Raw genomic sequence first — 19,387 nt, 5'->3', positions numbered from 1 at the left:
ATACATGTAAATGTGCATTTGTGAGCATCTGTGGGCTCACATGTGCCCGTGCACAAGAATCTGCCTGTGTGAGTGCATGCGTGTTTGTGATTGGACGTGAGTGTCTACACGTATGTGTGTGTGATATGTGTACTAGTGAGCCCTAGTACTAGTGATATGTACTAGTGGCTACTGCACACATGCGTGTCTGCATGTGTATATAACATCCTATTCATGCGTGCTCATGTACATGTGTATGTGTATGTGTGTGCGCCTGCTCATGCCTATCCCCAGGCTGTAGCCCAGCCCTCTGTGCCAGAGCATCTCTCGTGTTTTCCTCATGAGCACATCTCTAAGAAGGGCTCCCGATCAAAGGGCAGGGGCATAAATAAGGCCAGTGCAGGCTCGTTGCTGCTGATTGGGTGCTCTTGCCTCCCTCCATGCTAAGATGCTCCAATTGGCTTCCCAGAGCCTAGGCCCAGCTCCCCACCGAGCCACTGTCCTCAGCATCAAGCAGCACTTCTCGCAGCTTGCTCTGCCCTCACCCGCCTTCCCTGCAAATGGCACGGTGAGGAGGGGAGGGGAGGGACTCAGATGCTGCCACCCAGCTAGGATGCTGATACTTAAGGCCCGGGCTCGCAGGGGCCTCCCGCCAGAAACAGCAACTCTACAACCCCCTGAAGAACCAACTCTTCTTACTCTCCTGATCATTAATTAATTCCTCTTGATGTCTGGCTACCTTGTCTCCTGCTTTAATTCCAGTGAATCTCTCCTTGCCCAGGCTCCCTTCCATTGGCAGCAGAAGTGAGACTGTTATGTAGGCAGAAAGGACCTGAATGTGGATACATTAACCCTGCCTTGGATGAGGAGCTGGAAGTACAACATTCTCTCAACATTCTCCTTGGACAAACTTCCTCCCGCCCTCCATAGTCATACCTCCCCAGCCCCAGGCCAGGTGGTCTCCTCCTTATTGTCACTTTCAAGTAAGAGCTGGAAGGAAACCTGAGTTTAACCTAGAGAAAAAGAGGCCCAGAGGGGCTAGGCGATTTGCCTGCAAGCCAATCAATGGCGGAGCCAGGATGGAAGCTCAGATATTCTGTCTACGCACACAGTGCCCTCTCCCACACGCACTCTAGGGTCTTCTTCTGGAGGGGTGGTCCCCTCCCCTGCCCATGAGTATATATGGCAAGACTGGCACTAGGATTGAACAGGGATCAGCTCCGGGAATACCCAGAGGATGCCCAGGAGACAGTGACAAAGTCGACAACAATGATAACATTTATTGAGCACTTACTAGGAGCCAGGTGGGTCCCCAGCATTTTACCTGTGTAGTAGGCACCCCCCCCCCCCCGCCACACACACACCTCATCCACAGAGGATATGTTCCAAGACACCCTGTGGATGCGTGAAATCACGGATAGTATCAAACCCTATATATTCTGACTTTTTCCTATATATACATTCTGGTTTGTTCCTATACATTCTGTTTTTTTTTTTTTTTCCTATATATACATACAATTTATGGCTTCTCTTTGGCATATCTGAACTACCAGAATCACTGTTCTTGCTCTTTGAGACCATTATTAAGTAAAATAGGGGTTACTTGAACACAGGCACTGTGATGCCATGACATTTGTTCTGATAACTAAGATGGCTGCTAAGTGACTAATGAGCGGGAAGCTTATACAGTGTGGGTACAGTGGACAAAGAGTGATTCGTGTCCTGGGCAGAACAGAGCAGGACATACAAGATTTCATCCTGCCATTCAGAACACGTGCAATATAAAACTTATGAGCTGTTTATTTCTGGAATTTACCATTTAATATTTTCAGACTGCAGTTGACTGCGGGTCACTGAAACCCTAGGAAGTGAAACCGCTGATAAGGGGGGCTGTTGTATTTACTCATACCTTCCTCATAACAACCCCAGAAGATAGAGACTTGAGATGATAGATTATTATTATCTCCGTTTTACACATGATGAAAGTGAGGCTCAGAAAGTACCTGAGTTTACACTGACTTGCCTAAATCGAGCTAGTGAAATGCAGCGCTGGGATTTGAAACCTGAGCCATCTGGCTCTGGTGCCTGTGCTCTTTGTCATTGTGTCCGTATCACCTCTCTAAGGAGCCAGCCAGTCCAGGAGTCAGCTGGGGAAGAGTGAAGCCACAGCCATATTCCCAGCCTAGAACAGTTCTGGCACGTTGTAGTTGCTCAAATAATAAATGAGACAGTCCATCTGATAACTGAGTGTGTGTGTGTGTGTGTGTGTGTGTGTGTGTGTGTGTGTGTCGATGTCAGAGAGAGAGAGAGAGAGAGAGAGAGAGAGAGAGAGAGAGAGAGAGAGAGAGAGAGAATGCCATTGTTGAATTAAAAGATGGAATTAAAAGATGGCAGGAGCCGAGTGGAGCCAATGCAGGAAGGCCATGTTGAGGATGTGAACCAAGCAGGTGGCAGCCCTGAATGTCCTAGAATACAAGGTAGATGAACTTCAATTCTGTGGTTAGCCTGTGTTCCTAGTCAGGCTGCAAACCATCTTAAACAGCCCCCCGGCTGAGAGAAGAACAGGGGGGAAAGAACGCATTCTTATCCAAAGACAGGGCTGTTGGGCTCTCCGGTGAGCTCTAGATCCCTCAGCATCCTCCCCCACCCCTGCAGCCTGGGAGACGCATGGCTAGAGGCAGCCCTATCATTCCAAAGGAAACTTCATTTGAAGAGTTGTCAGGGAGCAGCAGACATCACAAACGGCGTCTCCTATGTTGTCCTCCCGCCGTCTTGGCAGATAAAAATTAATTAGGAGATGAAAAAGGAGGCCTTTGAAAGCACTGTTTGGCTGTGAAAATATGTAGGCAAAATGTAAGGGAGAATGTTGGTGAAGCATGCTCTTTGCAGGGAGGGCTGAGCAGCTTTGAAGGGAGAGAATGTCAGAAGACAGCTTCTCCCAGGATTGAGCCTTCTTTGGTCGGGGAGGCACATCACATGGGGGTGGGGTCATGTGTGAGAGGCAGCCACTTAGGAAAGGGATGGGAGCTGGTGGCCAAGAATTCCAGGCAACCCGGGTCCCTGGCATTCAAGTCCTCCCCTCGCACAGCCTCGCCCCATCCTAGCACCTGAGCCGGGAAGGCACTATGAGAGGCCATTCAATACACACACACTCCATGATCCGGAGCACGCAGAAGGGTGATCCCCAATATAAGCTTCCGGTTTCTCCTGACCTGTCCGCTGGCCTCTCTGATGGTGCCTTAGCCTTGCCTTCAGGCAGAAGTAGGGTCAGAGGACCAAAATGCAATGACCAGACAGAACTCGGTGGAGTGCACCTGGCCCAGTCAGGTCACATCAGTCTTAAAGTCAAACAGACCAGGACTGGAGGCTTGGCTGTTGTCTCTGCTGGATGACCTTGGGCAAGTCATGTCACTTCTCTGAGCCTGAATTTGCTCACCTGTGTAACGTGGATACTGATTCCCCACCATGGGGCAATTAACAAAAGGATTCAATGAACTGAGGTATGTCCAGTTGTTAGCTCAGTGCCAGGCTCACAGCGACCCTTAAATCCAAACCTCTCTCCTCTGGATGCACCTCCAGTTGGCTGACCCAGAAAACTGGGAAAGAGGCTGGACTCTTTTCTCCTATTGCCCCGTCGTCCTAAAAGGGAGCACACTGGAGAGGGCCCAGCCAGTGGACACCTGGAGACTCTTCTTCCAGGCCCCTCCAGATTGGGCCTTTGTAAAGGTCACTGGTGCCTCTATCATAGGACAGCCACTCGCCTCTGCGCAGAACTGAGCATTTCAGGTAGAGCCCAGAGATCCTCAGAACAGGGGACCCAGAGCAGGCAGGCAAGGGAGCAGCAACAGGTGCAGGGGGAAGGCAGGTGATGCTGGGAAGTTATTGAAAACCGCTCAGTTCCTGAGGACCTCCCTTAGTTTTCTCATCTGTGAAATGGGCATAGTACCCACCTCCTAGAGTTATTGAGATTAAAGGGGATAATTCATAGAAACAGCTTAGAACAGCACCACACAGAATACACATGCCGTAAATGCTAACTATTTTTATTGTTTATTGCTGAAACTGGTGATACACAGCCCTATTAGGCATACGGATATGATTTCAAGGACGATGCATTGCTTATATTATTTTTAATTAGTTGCCAGCATTTTAAAACTGGGAGATTTTCACATTTAAAAAAAAAAATTCACATTACCAGCTTCTTAAAACTGTGAAAGATGGAGCATCACCGAACCAGCCTTCCCGCAGAGCATCAATTGCCAGTTGCCGAGAGGCCATGGCTTCTCCAGTGTATCAGAATTCCGCTCAGCATTCTTTACTTGTTACAGTAGCCTGCATGGCTCCTGTCACCACTGGCATTTCTACCACTGAGTATCATGTCATTTCATTTCTGTAGCAACTCTGTACTATAAAAGCTACAATCCCCCATTTCCGGATGAGAAAACTGAGCCTTAAAGAGAAGTAAAGAGTCTGAGAGAGAAATAACAATGTCAGGCGCTTACTGAGAGTACTTCCTCGGGGCCAGGCTGTGTGCTAAGCTAACCCCCATTTTAAAGGTCTGGAAAGTGAGACTCAGAGATGTGATGTCACCTGCCTGTGGTTACAGAAGGAGCTGGGATTTAAACCCAGGTTGGTGTGACACCTCCCACCACTGCTCCACCCCCACGCTGCAGCCCTCACCTCCTGACTACCTCCCGCAGGGCCCAGCCTGCACCCCCACACAGGCAAGCCTCAGGGGCGTGTACAGACAGCACGGGCTGCTTCTGGGCTGGAGGGTCAGCGAGTCTGTTGTGGCCAGGCGGACAGAGACAGTGAACTCCTAGAGGCCTCCTTGAGGCAAGAGACATGATTAACTGCTTGAACGTGGGGATCCAATAAGGCCAAAGACTCCACGCCCAGGGATAAGAAAGCCAATTACTGTAAGAAAGGTCTCGTTTCCAATGTGGAAAATACCCCGTCTCTCATGGAATCACATTGCCACTGCCTCCCTGCACACGTTCCCCGAGATTCGGCTCCCCTCGGAATATATATATACACACACGCATACATTTTCTTGTACAGAAATGTTAAATTCTCAAGATTAAGTATCTTCAGTTGGGGAAAATCAATTTACTTCTTAGAGGAGGCTGGATTTGAAAGTCGTGAGCCTGAAACTTACTTTCTTGCCAATTTTACTGATTAAAAAAAAAAACTCTCTCCAGCCTGGCACATTGCCCTGTATTGGCTGCTCCAAATGATTCCATTAATTGATTTGTGTGACTGGCCCTGAAGCAATGCTTATTAAGGTTCCCACGGGAGCTGGGACAGGAGGGATGACTCAGGAGCCATAGGTATGGGATGTGGACTACAGCTCAGGCCATGATGGGAACTCAGCCCTCCGATGACCAGGCCCAGGGAGAAGAGAGAGAGGCCTGAGACTCGAGGAGGGGCGGTAGCAGTTATGCCCCCCCCCCCGCCTCAGACACACCAGAGGGAAAGTTGTGCCTGGAATCGCCCAAGGACAGAAGGATAGAACTTAAGGAGAACAGAGACCATGAGTGGATGTGTTTGAGAACGGGGACCCCAAGATATAGGACAAGCACAGTGAGCGGCCGTTCTAGGGAAGCAGATTTCAGACCTATCTGCCTAAAAGCGACGGAGGTAGTGAATTTGTTGACACTGGAGCTGACAGAGAAAAACCTCTTGAAACCGTCACGGCCAGCTTCATGCCTTACTGTCCCCTTGCCTCCTAACTGACCCAGTCTCTCTGGTGTCCTCTCCCACCTACCTCACTCTGTTTCTTTACCTGCCAGAGGCTTTCGCGTGTCTCTCCTCCAAGCCTAGTCCCCGCTGCGAATTTCTGTCTCTATTTACATTGTAGTGTTATTGGAAAGAGCATATGTGTTGGTGTTAGGCGGACCTACATATAAGAGGAATGGGGTAGCAGGGGGAGGATACAGGAAGGAGTTTTCAGAAAGAGGAGAAATTCTTCTCCTATTCTGAGACAGAAGGAGTGGGGCAGGTCTCCCTGAATGGTTCATTGTCAGCTTACTTTTGCCAGGGCTCAAGGTTTTGCCAATGGCTGACTGTGAGCGGGAGAGTAAATAGGTAAAATGAGTAAGGTGGATGGACAGTTAGGTGATGGATAGATGGGTGAGAGGATGGATAGATGGACAGATGGTTGGATAGATGGATAAATGGATGGCTAAAGAGGTAAAAGGCTAAGTGGATGGTCAGCTAGTTAGTCGAAGGAAATGGTGCATAGTGTGTGGGTGAGACCATGATTTGAGGGCGTGGTGAATGGATGGATTGCATGCATGCCTTGGAGGCGTGAGGGGAGCCGAGCGCTGATGGCCTCATCAACCCCTTATTCCAAGCTCCGGTAGAAGGAAAATTTGGAAAGCAGGAGAGACTGAGATGGAAAAGGAGCTGAGATGCTGGAGCCACTGCTGGGAGAACAGTGTTTAGTTACAATAACCAGGAGGACAGAGTATCCGAGGAGCATGTGGACCTGGTAAACAAGGATGATTAGACTTGAATAAGGTAGATAAGACTTGGAAAGGTAGCATTGTTGGAGGAATAGTCAGAATTGATTAACTGAAAGAGCAATGATATCAGGAACAGAAGCAGCTTGTGTGAAAGAGAGTGTATCAGTTATCCACGGCTGCATAACAAATCACACAAAACTCAGTGTCTCGAAAAACAGCAACATTATGATCTCACCATCTGCAGGTCAGGAATCAGCGTAGCTTAACTAGATCCTCTGCACAGGGTCCCTCGCAGGCCACATTCACGGTGTCGTCAGCTAGTGCTGCAGCCATCTCAGGGCTCTGCTTCCGAGCTCATTCACATGGCGACTGGCGGGATTCAGTTCCGCCTTGGCTGTTGAACCGAGGGCTTCAGTTCTCTGTGGACTGTTGCCTAGAGGCTGCCCTCCCTTCCTTGCTGTGTGGTCCTCTCCATGGGACAACTCGCAGCGTGGCAGCCAGCTTCCCTCAGGGCAGCGAGAGAGAGCACAAGCAAGATGATAGTTCAGTCGTGCATAACCTAATCGCTGGAGTGGCATGCCATTGCTGCCGGGGGGGGGGGGGTTAAAAGCGAGTCTCTAGGCCATCCCACATGCGGGCGCAAGGGATGATACAAGGACAGGAGTCTCAGGGACGGGGATCACTGGAGCCATGTAGCAGCTTCCTACCTACCACAGAGGATCTGGGCAGGAAAAGAAGCAGAATGAGAACGGACCTAAGGAATAAGAGAAGCTGGAGGAGAGGGGAGAGTCTGGATATCAGAAATTTCCTAGAAAAATAAGAAGTGCCTGGGAAGTCAGAGAGCTGGAAGTTGGGAATGGTTTTAAGGGCAATAGTAGCAGTGGGGAAGGGGCATCTGGGCTGCAGGAGTTGCTGAGGTGGAGGAATCATTGGGAAAATGGACTAGCTAGAGAGCGTAAAAAGTTCGAGGCAAGAGTTGCAAAGGTAAGAGAGTAACTGTGGAGGTGGAGTAGCTGGAGGACAAGAACTGCCGGAAAGAGGACAGGCTGAGGCCCACGAGGAGCTGGGAGCAGCCCGCTTCCTGCTCTGGTGGAACCCACTGAAGCGCCGGGCATCTGGGCCCTCCCTTCCAGATCTTCGGCTTTCGGAGTAGGTAAATTTGCAGATGGAGCAGGGGCCACTTGTCTGTGATGGTTCCCCCAGACCCTGTGCCCAAAGGGAGCCATCACTGGTACTTGACAGGTTCTGGGCTCAAATTGAATTCACAGTGGGGTCCTGCCTGCTGCTCCAGGTCCCTCTCCTCCCCTGGCATGCCTGAGTCTCCAGGAGCCAGTCTCAGAGGGGACAGTCCTTACCTGCAGAGTAGAAGGTACACTTTCTTCCCAGCCTCCACCCACCCCCACTGCCCTGACTCCTGGCAGACACGACTTGTTCCCCGTCCCCTGCCCATCCCCCATTCCTGCACGAGCCTGTTCGAGCACACCCATACCATCACGCACACCGGAGCTGGGCCGGGTGCCAGTCAGACAGGCTGACATCACAGACAGGCATAGCCAGACTTGGAAACTGGTGGGTACAATGGAGCCTGCAGAGCCACCTGCTCCCCTGGGATCAGCGGGGGCAGGGCCAATCCCTGCTGGAAGGAGGCAGCTGGTAGGCACTAAGTTCTCAAGAAATCTCATGAATGCCACGCACTCTGGTTTGCCCATTCTCCTTAGCAGCAGGGGACATTCAGTGTCGGCCCCCTCTCTCAGCTCCAGCGTCCTCTCTGAGTCTCCCCAGCCAGGCAGGGTAAGTACAGCAGCCTGCCCAGCAGGCCGAGTCTTTGGGATGCTGGCTCCATTCACGCAGCAGCATCTAGCCCAGGACGCTCTGGGTACAAGGGGATAGCAGGCCTGCAGGCACCCGCTCTGACTGCGCCCACTCCTCGCCCCACTCTGCGGTTCTCACTCTGCTTCTCTTTCACCGTAATGAAGTAGAGCAAATAGTAACCTCACCTCAGACGAAATCTCCCCCCGGGACACGGTACATCAGAGGGGGCCACTTTGGTTGAAGTAGGAATGAGGGACTCGGGACCCACCGAGCTTCGCCCTCATCGGCATCACAGTGTCTCCCCTCACAGTGGTTTCTGCGAGGCAGTGCAGCTCAGTGGTTAGGAGCATGGACTCTGGAACCAGATGGTCCGGGTCTGAAACCTGGCCTTGCCACTTCATATCTGAGTGACCTTAGGCAAGTTACTTAGCCGTGCCTCAGTTTTCCCATCTGTAAAATGGGGCTAACGTACCTGCCTCCTATGATTGCTGTGAAGAATCGATGAATAAATGCAGGTAAAGCACATAGAACAGCGCCTGCATGGGTAATTATTTCATAAATATTAAGGAAAGAAAATTAACTTTATGAAAGTCAGTGTGAAAACCACTTGTGCCATCGCAAAGATCCCAGGGTTTCCAGGCGGTTGGGCCTGAGCCTGAATCTCGGCTTTCTCACTCGCCAGCCGTGTGTTTTGGGACCTGCCCTCCCAGGGCCTCGGTGTGCAGCTCTGAGCAATGAGCAGCGTGTTCTCACCCCGGGGACTGTGAACAGAAGCACACGCCCCGAGCCTTGTCTGCAGGGCACGCAGTGCTCGGCCCCTGGTGTGCTCAGTAACTGCGTGTCCATCACCCCTCCCCTTGTGGCCCAGAAATCCAAGATCTCCACCTTCGAGAAGATGTGGGCCTTCATGAGCAGCAAGCCTTCGGCGCTGGTGAAGAACAACGAGGAGGGCATCCAGAGGACCCTGACGGCGGACTACGCGCTGCTCATGGAGTCCACCACCATCGAGTACGTCACCCAGAGGAACTGCAACCTCACCCAGATCGGGGGCCTCATCGACTCCAAGGGCTACGGCATCGGCACGCCCATGGGTGAGAGCGGGGCCGCAGGTGGGAGGGCGGGGGGCTGGGCCCCCCACACCCACTCCCACACGCAGTCTCCCGCTCCTTCTCCCAGCTCCTCCCACTGAGCCTAGAAAGTGGCATTCCCTCAGCCCAGAGATGAAGGGGCGGAGCACGTACCTTGTGAGGTCAGTCCTGGCCTAAGCAGAGAACTGGGGCAAACACAGAGGTGGGAGTCAGTCAAAAGGTCCCACCTGCTCTCCCTGGCCTCACCCCTGTTGATGCAGCCCAGATACAGTGCGCCTTCTAGGGGCCTGTGGAGACAGAGATTCCTAGGTAAGACTCCCCGCTCCAAATCAGGACCCTTCCTCCCATCCAGATACCACGTATAGATTTAAAGAGAGGCAATAGAGTCCCCCTCTTTTATGAGCTTACTGGGAGGGCGAGTGACGGTGGCTGGCACTGATCAGGGTGTTGGCGGGAACGTACGGAAGGGGCAGAATGCTGCTGACAGCCGGGGATCCCCTCTCCCCTGCGCAGGCTCCCCGTACCGGGACAAGGTGACCATCGCCATTCTGCAGCTGCAGGAGGAGGACAAGCTGCACATCATGAAGGAGAAGTGGTGGCGGGGCAGCGGGTGCCCCGAGGAGGAAAACAAGGAGGCCAGCGCCCTGGGTATCCAGAAGATCGGGGGCATCTTCATCGTCCTGGCTGCCGGGCTGGTCCTGTCGGTGCTGGTGGCCGTGGGCGAGTTTGTGTACAAGCTCCGCAAAACAGCGGAGCGAGAACAGGTGAGCCCACGAGCCGGCGCCTGCATGGGGAGGGGAGGGAGATGGAAGAACGGAATGTATGCTGGTCTCACACCTCATCCGCGCCAGGCACTCGGTGGTGTCTGATTCCATTTCCACTGTAGCCCACCCTGCATCCCATCCACCAGGAAGCCTGGCCAGTCCCACCTCTGCACTGACTCTGAGCACACTTTCCCATCACTATTGCTCCACGCCAGGCCAAACCCCATCATCTCCAGCTGGACCATGCAACAGCCTCCAGCCAGGCCTTCCTGCCCACTCTTCCTCTCTACCATCCGCTCTCCACCCACAGCCAGTGAGTGCCTTGTTTCAAACTTGATTCAAACTATGTCATTCCCTTGCATAAAACCCTCCAGGGTAATTGTTGAAGCTGGGCGATGGTTACATAGGGGTTCATTATACTGTTCTCACTATTTCTGCATATATTTAGAAATTTCCATAATCAAAAGTTTAAAAAAGAAAAGGGTTAAGAGACCTGGCCTAAGCGTTAAGATGGGAGAAGTAGACTCAACCAGCCTGATTAATTCAAGTGTGGCTGGGCAGTGGTTCTGGATATGGGTAGCAAATTAGAATCACAGGGAGAGAGTTTTTTAAGTGCTAATGCCCTGGCCTCACTCCCGGAGATTCTATTTTAATTGGTCTGTGGTGGAATTGGCATCTTAAGAAAGTGTACGGGGTGATTTCAGTGTGCACCTGAGGTGAGGGCCACTAGGCTAAGGGACGCACCTCTCACAGAGAAGTTCATAGTGATACAGGGTTGGCGCGGGAGGAGATTGCAGTTAAGCCCCATGTACAGGAGACCATTAAAAACAGGCAGCTTTTACAACCATCAAAAATGAGATGGAGTCCTTTATAACCAGCAAGCCTGAGTCAGCAATGCACCAAATGGAAGTGGTCAAGTATATGTGTGGTTTTATTTCCAAAGATGTTCATTGGAGTAGTAATTAGCCCATGGAGGGGGGGGAATAGGAAAAATAACTAAATGCCCAAGAATAAGGAATGGCTAAAAAGATTATGATACAGTAAAAGAAATTCGATAGGAATTTCCATTACAATCAGAATGAGCTCCAAATTCCAACCAAAAGCCTACGGATCTGGTCCTCGCCCACCTCTCTGACTTCCTCCTTCCCACCCTGCCCTCCCTTACTCTGCTCTGCAGACACTGGCCTCCTGTCCAGCCCTTAACACAGCAAGCACGGTTCAGCCTCAGGGCCTTTGCACATGCTGTTCCAGCCGCCTACAGTGCTCTTCTCCCAGGGCGCCGTGTTCTCCCAACCCCTCTCTATCCCATTCCACTGCTTTCTTCTCTTAATAATAGTTACCACTCTCTGAAATTATTTGTTCACATGTTTAGTATCTGTTTCCATCCCATCACTAGACCATAAGCTCCCTGAGGGCTAGGACCTTATCTGTCATTTTCACTGCTGTATGCCTAGTACCTAAAATAGTGCCTGGCACTTAATAGGGGATCAATAAATCATTTCAAGTGAAGATAGGAAGGTGAGGAGGGATGATGTTCTGTACTTGGTGGGTAAACAAGGGGGAATTTGGAGACGTCGCTTGGCTGGTAAGAGGCAGAGCCAGGATTCAAAGCCAAGTCCCATTCCCCTGCTCCACACAGCTTGCATATGAGCTTCCTGGGTGCCGGTGCCCTGCTCTTGCTGGGTAAATTAAGACATTGACAGCCCTCACTGACTTCCTGACAAGCTGCAGGACAACCTCTGCCATCAGATACCTGCAGGCGATATTGTACTTTGCTGTCCCTCTCGGGACTCACAGGGACCCAAGCCAGAGGAAGCGACTGCCACCCAGCTGCCCTGCAGGGACCTGCCTCCCAGTAGCCCACCTTGAGAGACATGTGCTGGACTTTCCTGAGCAGCAGAGCGGTGACTCTCCCATTAGTTAGAAGCCCTCACAGGGGAGAGGGGTCATCCACATAGTCATCAAGTGTTTCTTAAACCCCGACTCTGGGCCAGAACCAGCGCTGAAGGCTAGGCTCATGGCAGGAAACTGGTTGGTTCTTGTCCTCAGAATCTAGTGGAGAGAAATAAGATAGGTAAACTCAAACTTTAATGTCCTTGCCAGTCAGAGCCTAAGTTTGCTCATCTGCAAATGGGGATAAGATGATACCACCTACCTTAGTGTCCAAAACAAGAATGCGATTCTGTAGACTAGGCTGCTACACAAACCAGTTATCTTGCAGCGAGCAGAGGGTGGGTGGGATGAAGGGGTGAGAGAGACCGATGGCCTTAGCACAGGCTTGGGAGGAAGCGCGGGAGTTTGCTGGAGTTGCAGGGCCACACCTCACCTATGTGCCCCTTTCCCTCCCACCCCCATCCCAGCGCTCCTTCTGCAGCACTGTGGCCGACGAGATCCGTTTCTCCCTCACCTGCCAGCGTCGGGTCAAGCACAAGCCGCAGCCTCCCATGATGGTCAAGACTGACGCCGTCATCAACATGCACACGTTCAATGATCGCCGGCTTCCAGGCAAGGACAGCATGACCTGCAGCACGTCACTGGCCCCCGTATTCCCCTAGGCACCAGTAGGGTGGGGACCGCAGGTTTGGGGCAGGGCGGAGGAAAGCAAAGGAGACTGGAAGGAATGTCCCATGTCCCCGTGCTGGGCTTGGGGACCAGAGCTGCTGCCTGCCTATTGGGCCAGGAGCCCTCTGCCCTTACCCACCAGGAAACCAGCAGGCCCCCTCAGGCCAGCTGCTTGGGCTTCACTCTCCTCTCATTTCTTCTATGGGTTTCTAAAGCTGCCAGCCGAGACAGCCAAGGCCAAAGGAAGCACATGCCTCTCTCAGGCCAAACCTACCTGCCCCTCAACTCTCCTCTACGGTCAGAAGTTTCTACCACGGCCCTGCAGAGGCCAAAGAAAATAAGCAACAGCTCTTTTATTGCCACCTCTTCCCCATGAGCCCAGGTCTCCTGGGGCTTGACTATGAGACCAGAGACACAAACCTTGGGCATCTTATGGATGTTATAGTTTGGCTGCCAGTGGAGCTGAAGATGGAGGACGATTACCCCACATGCCTGGGCAGAAAGAAGACTTCACCCCCCAGGTGATGCTCACATGGTCCTAAACTCCTGGACTTGGTGCCACCCATGGCAACCCCTGTTTTGGCAAAGTCTAAAGCAGAGAGCCCCATAGGGGAAAAGAGGAGTTTGGGGTCTGGGAGAGAAGAGAATGCACAGAGGCCACCATTTTAAATTCTTACAGGCCATGTCCAATGGCTCCCACTTCTCTAGGTGTCTAAAGCAAGGGAGTAGTCAGAGTAAATGCTTCTCCACTTTCGGGCCAGAGGAGAGAGGACCCCCTGAATCTCTCACAAAGGATGCTCGGAGATTCGGCCAATATTTGAAGTCCAGAGGAACAATAGATTCCAAGGAAATCCCACAGGGCCTCAAGCCATCGGATCTTAATTTGCCGGTTGCCAAGCTGTGTTCTGAACCCTGGTGATGTTCGGGAGCTTGGGGTCTTCGCCATCTACTCATCAGCAACTCCCCATTTCTGGTCAGTTGACCTTGAGCTCCTTCTGTCATCTTGGAAGAAGAGTAGCCAAGATTAAAGTGAATGTCAAGTCACCCCTTTTTGCAAGAGGGGTCCGGGTCCTACTACACAGGCTAATTTGGGGGTAGATAGAGAAAACTGAAAGGGCCTTAAGGAACTCCTGGCCCCCTGGACTTGCCAAACCTAAAGATATCCTCCAGAAAAAGAAAAATTTTAGGGACAGGATATCATGGCTAGTAGAGGCCGCAAAGGTGGAAAGAGAGAAGCTGCCTCCTGGAGAATTAACCAAAGACCCCATACAGAGACCCAAGGCCACTGTGGCCCCTGGTCTCTTGTCCAGAGCAGCTGGGACCTTGCAAGGCTTGGGGGTACAGCAGAGAAGTAGCAGCAGATGGGGTACCAGTGAGGAATAGACCAGATTATCTGTGGGTTCCAGGTAGCTGTGTTGGATGCTCTAGAGGTCTATGACTTTAAGATTCTGGAAGAAGAATAAGACATGGAAGGGTTAGGAGCAAAGTGTCCTTAAAGAGAACAAGATGGGGCCAGCAGGGCTTCCCACAGCTAAGGGCAGAGGGCGGTTTTTGAGCAGGGGAAGGGAGCTGGAGATTCTGGACAGCGACCCAGAAGCACCAGCTGCCTCTCTCTCCCTCTCTCTCCTGTCTCTGCCTAAGGAGTCTGGTTAGGGAAGAGCTACATTTAGGTCTCAAGGACCTTCTCAGTTGAGGTGAAGGGTCATATCTAGCTCCCCCAGGGACTCCCAAAGCAGGAGAGTACAGTGGGCTCACTGATAAGTACAGTCCCTCCTACAAACTGAGCTGCAGGACCAAACTAGCTGGTTCCCAGAATCACAGCAGCTCCAGCAGGCTGTGTGCACTGGACGTGGGGAAAGAGGGCTGGACATGCAGCACAGCAAACACATGTAACGACAGGAAAAGCCATGCTGTTGTGAGCTTCCGGGTGCAGGAGTGTGCGTGTGTGCATGTGTGTGTGTGTGTGCACACGTGCATAAATGTGTACCTGTGTCTTTGTGTGTGTGAGCTTTGGGGGCTGGGGAGGACAGATTTGGACATGTACTGAGTCCAGGGCATGCAATAATGAGAATCCTTTGGGTTCTGATGTATGTGTGTATGTGTGTGTGCATGTGTGTGAACTGACGATAAGGGAGACAACTCTGGACAAGCAGCAGAGCCCCATACATGTAAAAACAGGAGAAGCCATGTCATAATGGGGTTCTGGTGAGTACGTATATGTACACACACATGCACGAGTGTGTGTGAGTGTGTGTGTGTGTGAATGTATTTGTGCACCAAATGGCAGAGGGTGGAGGACAGGATAAAAACCTGCAGCGTTGCCAAATATGTTTAAAAGGAAAAGCCATGCCATCAAGGGGTCAGCGTGTGAGTGTATGTGCACATGTGTGTGTGGGCATGTGCGTGCAGCGGAGACCAGGAGGGAGGACAGAACCAGACGGACATGTGGCACAGGTCAGTGCGTGTCATATTTGAGAAGCCATGTAGAACCGGAGTTTGTGAGTGTGTGTGTATGCTCACGTACGCGTGTTCAAATGCACACGTATGTTCCAGCTCACTACAGGGGCAGAGACAGACAATCAGGAAGGCAGGGAACCAGGGTCTCTTGGCACTTCCGCCACGGGGAGAGATCATTCGTCACAAAGATTTGCCAAGATTGTCTAGGCGTAGATGCAGGGAGACTGGCCAAGTGGGGGCACAACACTTCAGGGACTCGTGGCTGGTGGCTCTTTTGCTCTAGGCAGAGAGTGCCCTGCCTGAAGGAAAAATGACCTGTTTTTGCAATTTCCAGATAACAGGACTCTAATGAAGGAATTTGCCCTTTTGCTCCACCAAACGTAGATATTAACTACTGTCTTTCTTTATCCAATATAATTTCTTAGTGTATACCCACATCCATGCATATATCACACACACACACATGTTTATGTACGCCCACGTGTAGAATGCTCCATGAACATGTTGTGTTCTTTTTAGGTTGCGTGCATAGACAGACTGTGTTGGGAAAAAGAAAAGGAGGCGGCACTGGGTGGGAAGGCTTCACCCAAGGGGTGATGAACGGATCTCGGAATTGCAATTCAGTTAGGGAAGACCCCCAGAGATACCGAAAGGATTTTCAGGATCCTAAACAGAAGTGGGGCGACGTGCTGCCTGACCTCCTGTCCCATTCGAGCCTTATGTCCATCTGTGTGGCTAGTGTTTAACTTCTGGCTGAAGTCTTGTGTTTGTCTTCAAGACCAGCCCAGGGTTCAAAGTGCAGCAGAAACCGCTTCTGCCCAAGTATGAGTTGTGTCTCTCCCAGGGTACTAAAGGTGCTGCTACGTCGTGGAGGGCGAGAGGTGGGGAGGACGTGTTCCTAGCGAGGATCATGTAGAATTAAAGCTTGCGTCCACCTGCCGGGTAATGTAGAACTGAGCAGCCGCGAGTGCTGTGCGCGCACACACAGAGGCACTGAGGTCAGGGGCTGGGAGTGATGAGGAGCTTAAAAGCTGGTTTGGATGGAGCAGAAGATGGGGACTTGCCTGAGCCGGTGCTGGACTATCTCTGTCTGGCCCTACATGCCGGCCCTAAACAAAAGAGTAACCCACCTTTCACCCCCACCTCCCATCCCAAAATGCCAGTGCCTCCTCTTGACCTGCTAAATCCGGCCAAATTGAGGGGCAGCAGTAAACAGACACACACACACACACACACACACACACGCACACACACACACATGCACACACACACACACCCCGCCAAGGCCCTTGGGCTTTTGGACAATGAGCTCTCCTTATCTCTTTCCCCCTGACCTGTTACTGGTTTCTCTGCTGTGGACAGATAAGAAAACCCTAAGAGTTGTGTCACTGTCCAGGTGGCCCCACTCTGCAAGTCTCTCAAGAGGGATGATGCCCCTTGCCTGATGAGCCGACTCTGACTCTCTGAAGTATAGGTGGGCTAAGCCTCAGCTAGAGGAGCACACTGCCTACCTCCCCATGCCTGGGCACCGGCAGATGGGAATTCTGGCCCAGATGAGCGAGGGGACCTGCGGTGTTGGGTGAAGACACCAAGTGGCTAGAAGTCACTCCCCCTCCTTAAGCTCTCAGAGGGTGGAAGTCAGACCAGAACAGTCAGAAGCTCCCTCCCTGCCTTCTTTTCCAGAGGGTGCTGTGTGCGGGTTTGCAGCTGTTTCTTCATCATTCGGCATGAAACTAATCCCTTCCAGAGCCATCCCCAGCTATATGCACAAACATCTGGAAACAGGCCAAACTCTGGCCCATGTCTGGAATGGTCCTGCGTGGAAGGGCCTAGCTCTGGTAAAACAGCCGTATGGACTTACTGTCTGAGACAGGCCCAGCCCCCTAGACAGATATAAAAAATGAGCCCAACCCTATAGACAGGTCTTTGGAAGAGACACATCTGGAACAGTCTCCCAGATTGAGTGCACGTATTTGGAATGGGCTCAGTGTCTTGCCCCGGTGGAAGGGCCCTGCCCTCTGTACCCATGCCAGTCAGAATCAAGCCTTCATTTCAGTCCTTCGTTTGCCCTGGAGTTAAAATTTCAGGGCTGAGGCCATACATGAAGTCACAAAACTGTTTTTGGTAGAAGGTGAATGTTCTGTACAATATATATATGAATGTAAAAAGATATATATATATATATATGCTGTATATATATATATATTATATGCACAGTGTATATATGACCTGTAGCCCATGTGTATATGCACCCCTCCCCGCACGTCTGCACACAGAGTGTACATAACCCAGCCAGTATGGGTGGGGACCAGGTGAGAGATGGGGGCTGCAGCAACAAAGTCTGGGCTGGAGGCCATCTGGGGCAGGGGCTGCAGAGAGCCCCATGGGGATGGGGAAGGCCCTGCATACACCAGCACTGCAGACCCTGAGGAAGGGAGCAGAACCGTGGAGGCTGGTGCATGGGCCCTTGCACAGCCAGTGCCTCTTGGGGAGAGGCAGGAGTGGCGAAGGAGCCTCGTCTCCATCTGAGAGCGTCTGAAGCCGGACAGCAGGGCTTGTGTCTCGGGAGCAATGTCATGCCAGTACTAGGTTCCTGGCTGCACAATCACCAGGTAGATGTCAAGCTGTACCTGGAATATCCTAAAAGGCTGGAGTATTGCAGGCGGTCGAGGCCTCTGCCTCAGATTCTCACCCACACACAATTGCACAGCTCATAGCTAGGCAAAACACTTTTTAAAGAGGATGGCCCTGAGGACATTGACAGCATACCAGTATGATGTCCTAATGTTCTAGTTATTGACCCTGCCCCTATCCCCTGCCTTATAAAACAGACCTCAAATCAGCCCGCAATGTGTCTCTACGAATCAAAATTCTGAGACGTCAAGTTTTGGAAAGCAGCTGCCAGCAATGCCAGCAAAGAGTTTGTCCGACCTCAGAACACCTCCCCAGCCCCATGTGACCCAGAGGCCAGATATCATGGAGTGATCAAGGAGCCAGAGATGTGAGCAGAGTAGTGACATGGGTGAAAGATGAGAGGCCAACAAGGCACTTCCTGTCCTAGCACGGCCACGCCATCTGTCTGCCTTCTCGCCCCTGCAGCATTTCTCCAAGCAGGGCAGTTGGCAGAGAGGCCCCACAGACCTCTATCCCTGCCCCTCTCAGATCCATCTGTTCTTTGTGATTCTGATCTTTTAGCTAGTGATCCTGCCCTGTCATGGGTCATAGCATCTCTAGAGCATGCAGGAAAGAAGAAATCTGGACTGGGTTTCCATATGGTCAGTGGCCGGCCCCCTGCTTCAGCCCCATGCATCAGGCTGGTCTGCACTTAACTCTGGGTCTGCCCCAGGGGCCCTGGACAGAGCACATCTGAACCCAGCTCCCTGAGGAGGGGCCTGTCACTGTGCTCCAAACCCCCATCCCATCTCTGCCTGGGCTGACTTTCTGGCTGGGTCTCCCATGACTAGGACTTGGGTTCCTAGCCCCTGGCCTGAGCCCCCAGCCAGCACCATGCAAGATCCCTGGCTTGTCCCACCACCCAGCCCAGAGTGCCTGGACCCACCCCCTGCTCCCACGTAACATGGTTCCCACACACTGGTCTCTGGGCCATTCAGGGGATGCCCTTTGTGGACATGCAGAATTTCTATGAATATAGTTTTTTGTAAACATTTTGTAACAATTTGGGTTTCATAGTAACTGTGTTACTTGCCAATCATTCTAGGCTAATGTAAATAAATTTCCAAACAAATCCAATTATTTTCCTTTTTAAGACACTGTGATATATCAAAGTGCACAGTTTGCTGTATGAAGTAATATGGTTTTAAATTTTAAATAAAGAAATGTTTCTAGAAAACAGGGCTCCCTCGAGACGTGTTTTCTGTTTCTCTTCCCCCCTTAGAACCAGAGGGTGCTGGGCGATTGAGTTGTGCCATCGTCTCCCAGGGATGACAGTGTCCCGGGCAAGAGACCCTCATGATGAGCAGGCGGGTGGCTCCAGCCCAGCCTCCTGGTTCTCATATCAGATATAGAAAGTATAGTATATGTCCTTGATATTGTCTGACTTCTGTCTTCCCTTCTCGCGGGCATGTCCGTCCCCAGCTCATCTCCATCCACATAGCTACCTTAGAGTTGCCATGTCTTTATGTGACCCTGTCCCTTTGGCCAAAGTTGGGGAGGATGGGTGAGCCAATCAGAAATCTTGGCCAATCAGAAATCTCGCCTGAGCTTTTTCAGACTGAAAATGAGCTGGCTACTCTAAGCT

At 51.7% G+C, this 19,387-nt stretch overlaps 1 protein-coding gene across 3 annotated transcripts in view; it reads left to right on the top strand.

Annotated features, from left to right (window-relative positions):
* Window positions 1–18,263, top strand: part of GRIK3 (glutamate ionotropic receptor kainate type subunit 3) — a 208,453-nt gene extending 190,190 nt beyond the window's left edge. For 2 of the 3 annotated variants that reach the window (XM_016147198.2, XM_016147195.2), the window contains exons 14-16: window positions 9,127–9,349; window positions 9,860–10,110; window positions 12,471–18,263. In XM_016147198.2, coding sequence (XP_016002684.1) covers window positions 9,127–9,349; window positions 9,860–10,110; window positions 12,471–12,665 — 669 coding nt within the window. In that variant the 3' untranslated portion in view covers window positions 12,666–18,263. Of the gene's footprint in view, window positions 1–9,126; window positions 9,350–9,859; window positions 10,111–10,325; window positions 10,507–12,470 lie in introns of those variants that run through there. The other variant, XM_016147197.2, reaches the window with a different exon arrangement.
* The last annotated feature ends 1,124 nt before the right edge of the window (window positions 18,264–19,387 follow it).

Source organism: Rousettus aegyptiacus, unplaced genomic scaffold (assembly GCF_014176215.1).
Source record: "Rousettus aegyptiacus isolate mRouAeg1 unplaced genomic scaffold, mRouAeg1.p scaffold_m13_p_1, whole genome shotgun sequence".
Lineage (NCBI taxonomy): Eukaryota > Metazoa > Chordata > Mammalia > Chiroptera > Pteropodidae > Rousettus > Rousettus aegyptiacus.
Note: the sequence above shows the minus strand (reverse complement) of the source record. Positions and strands in the feature narration are given on the sequence as shown.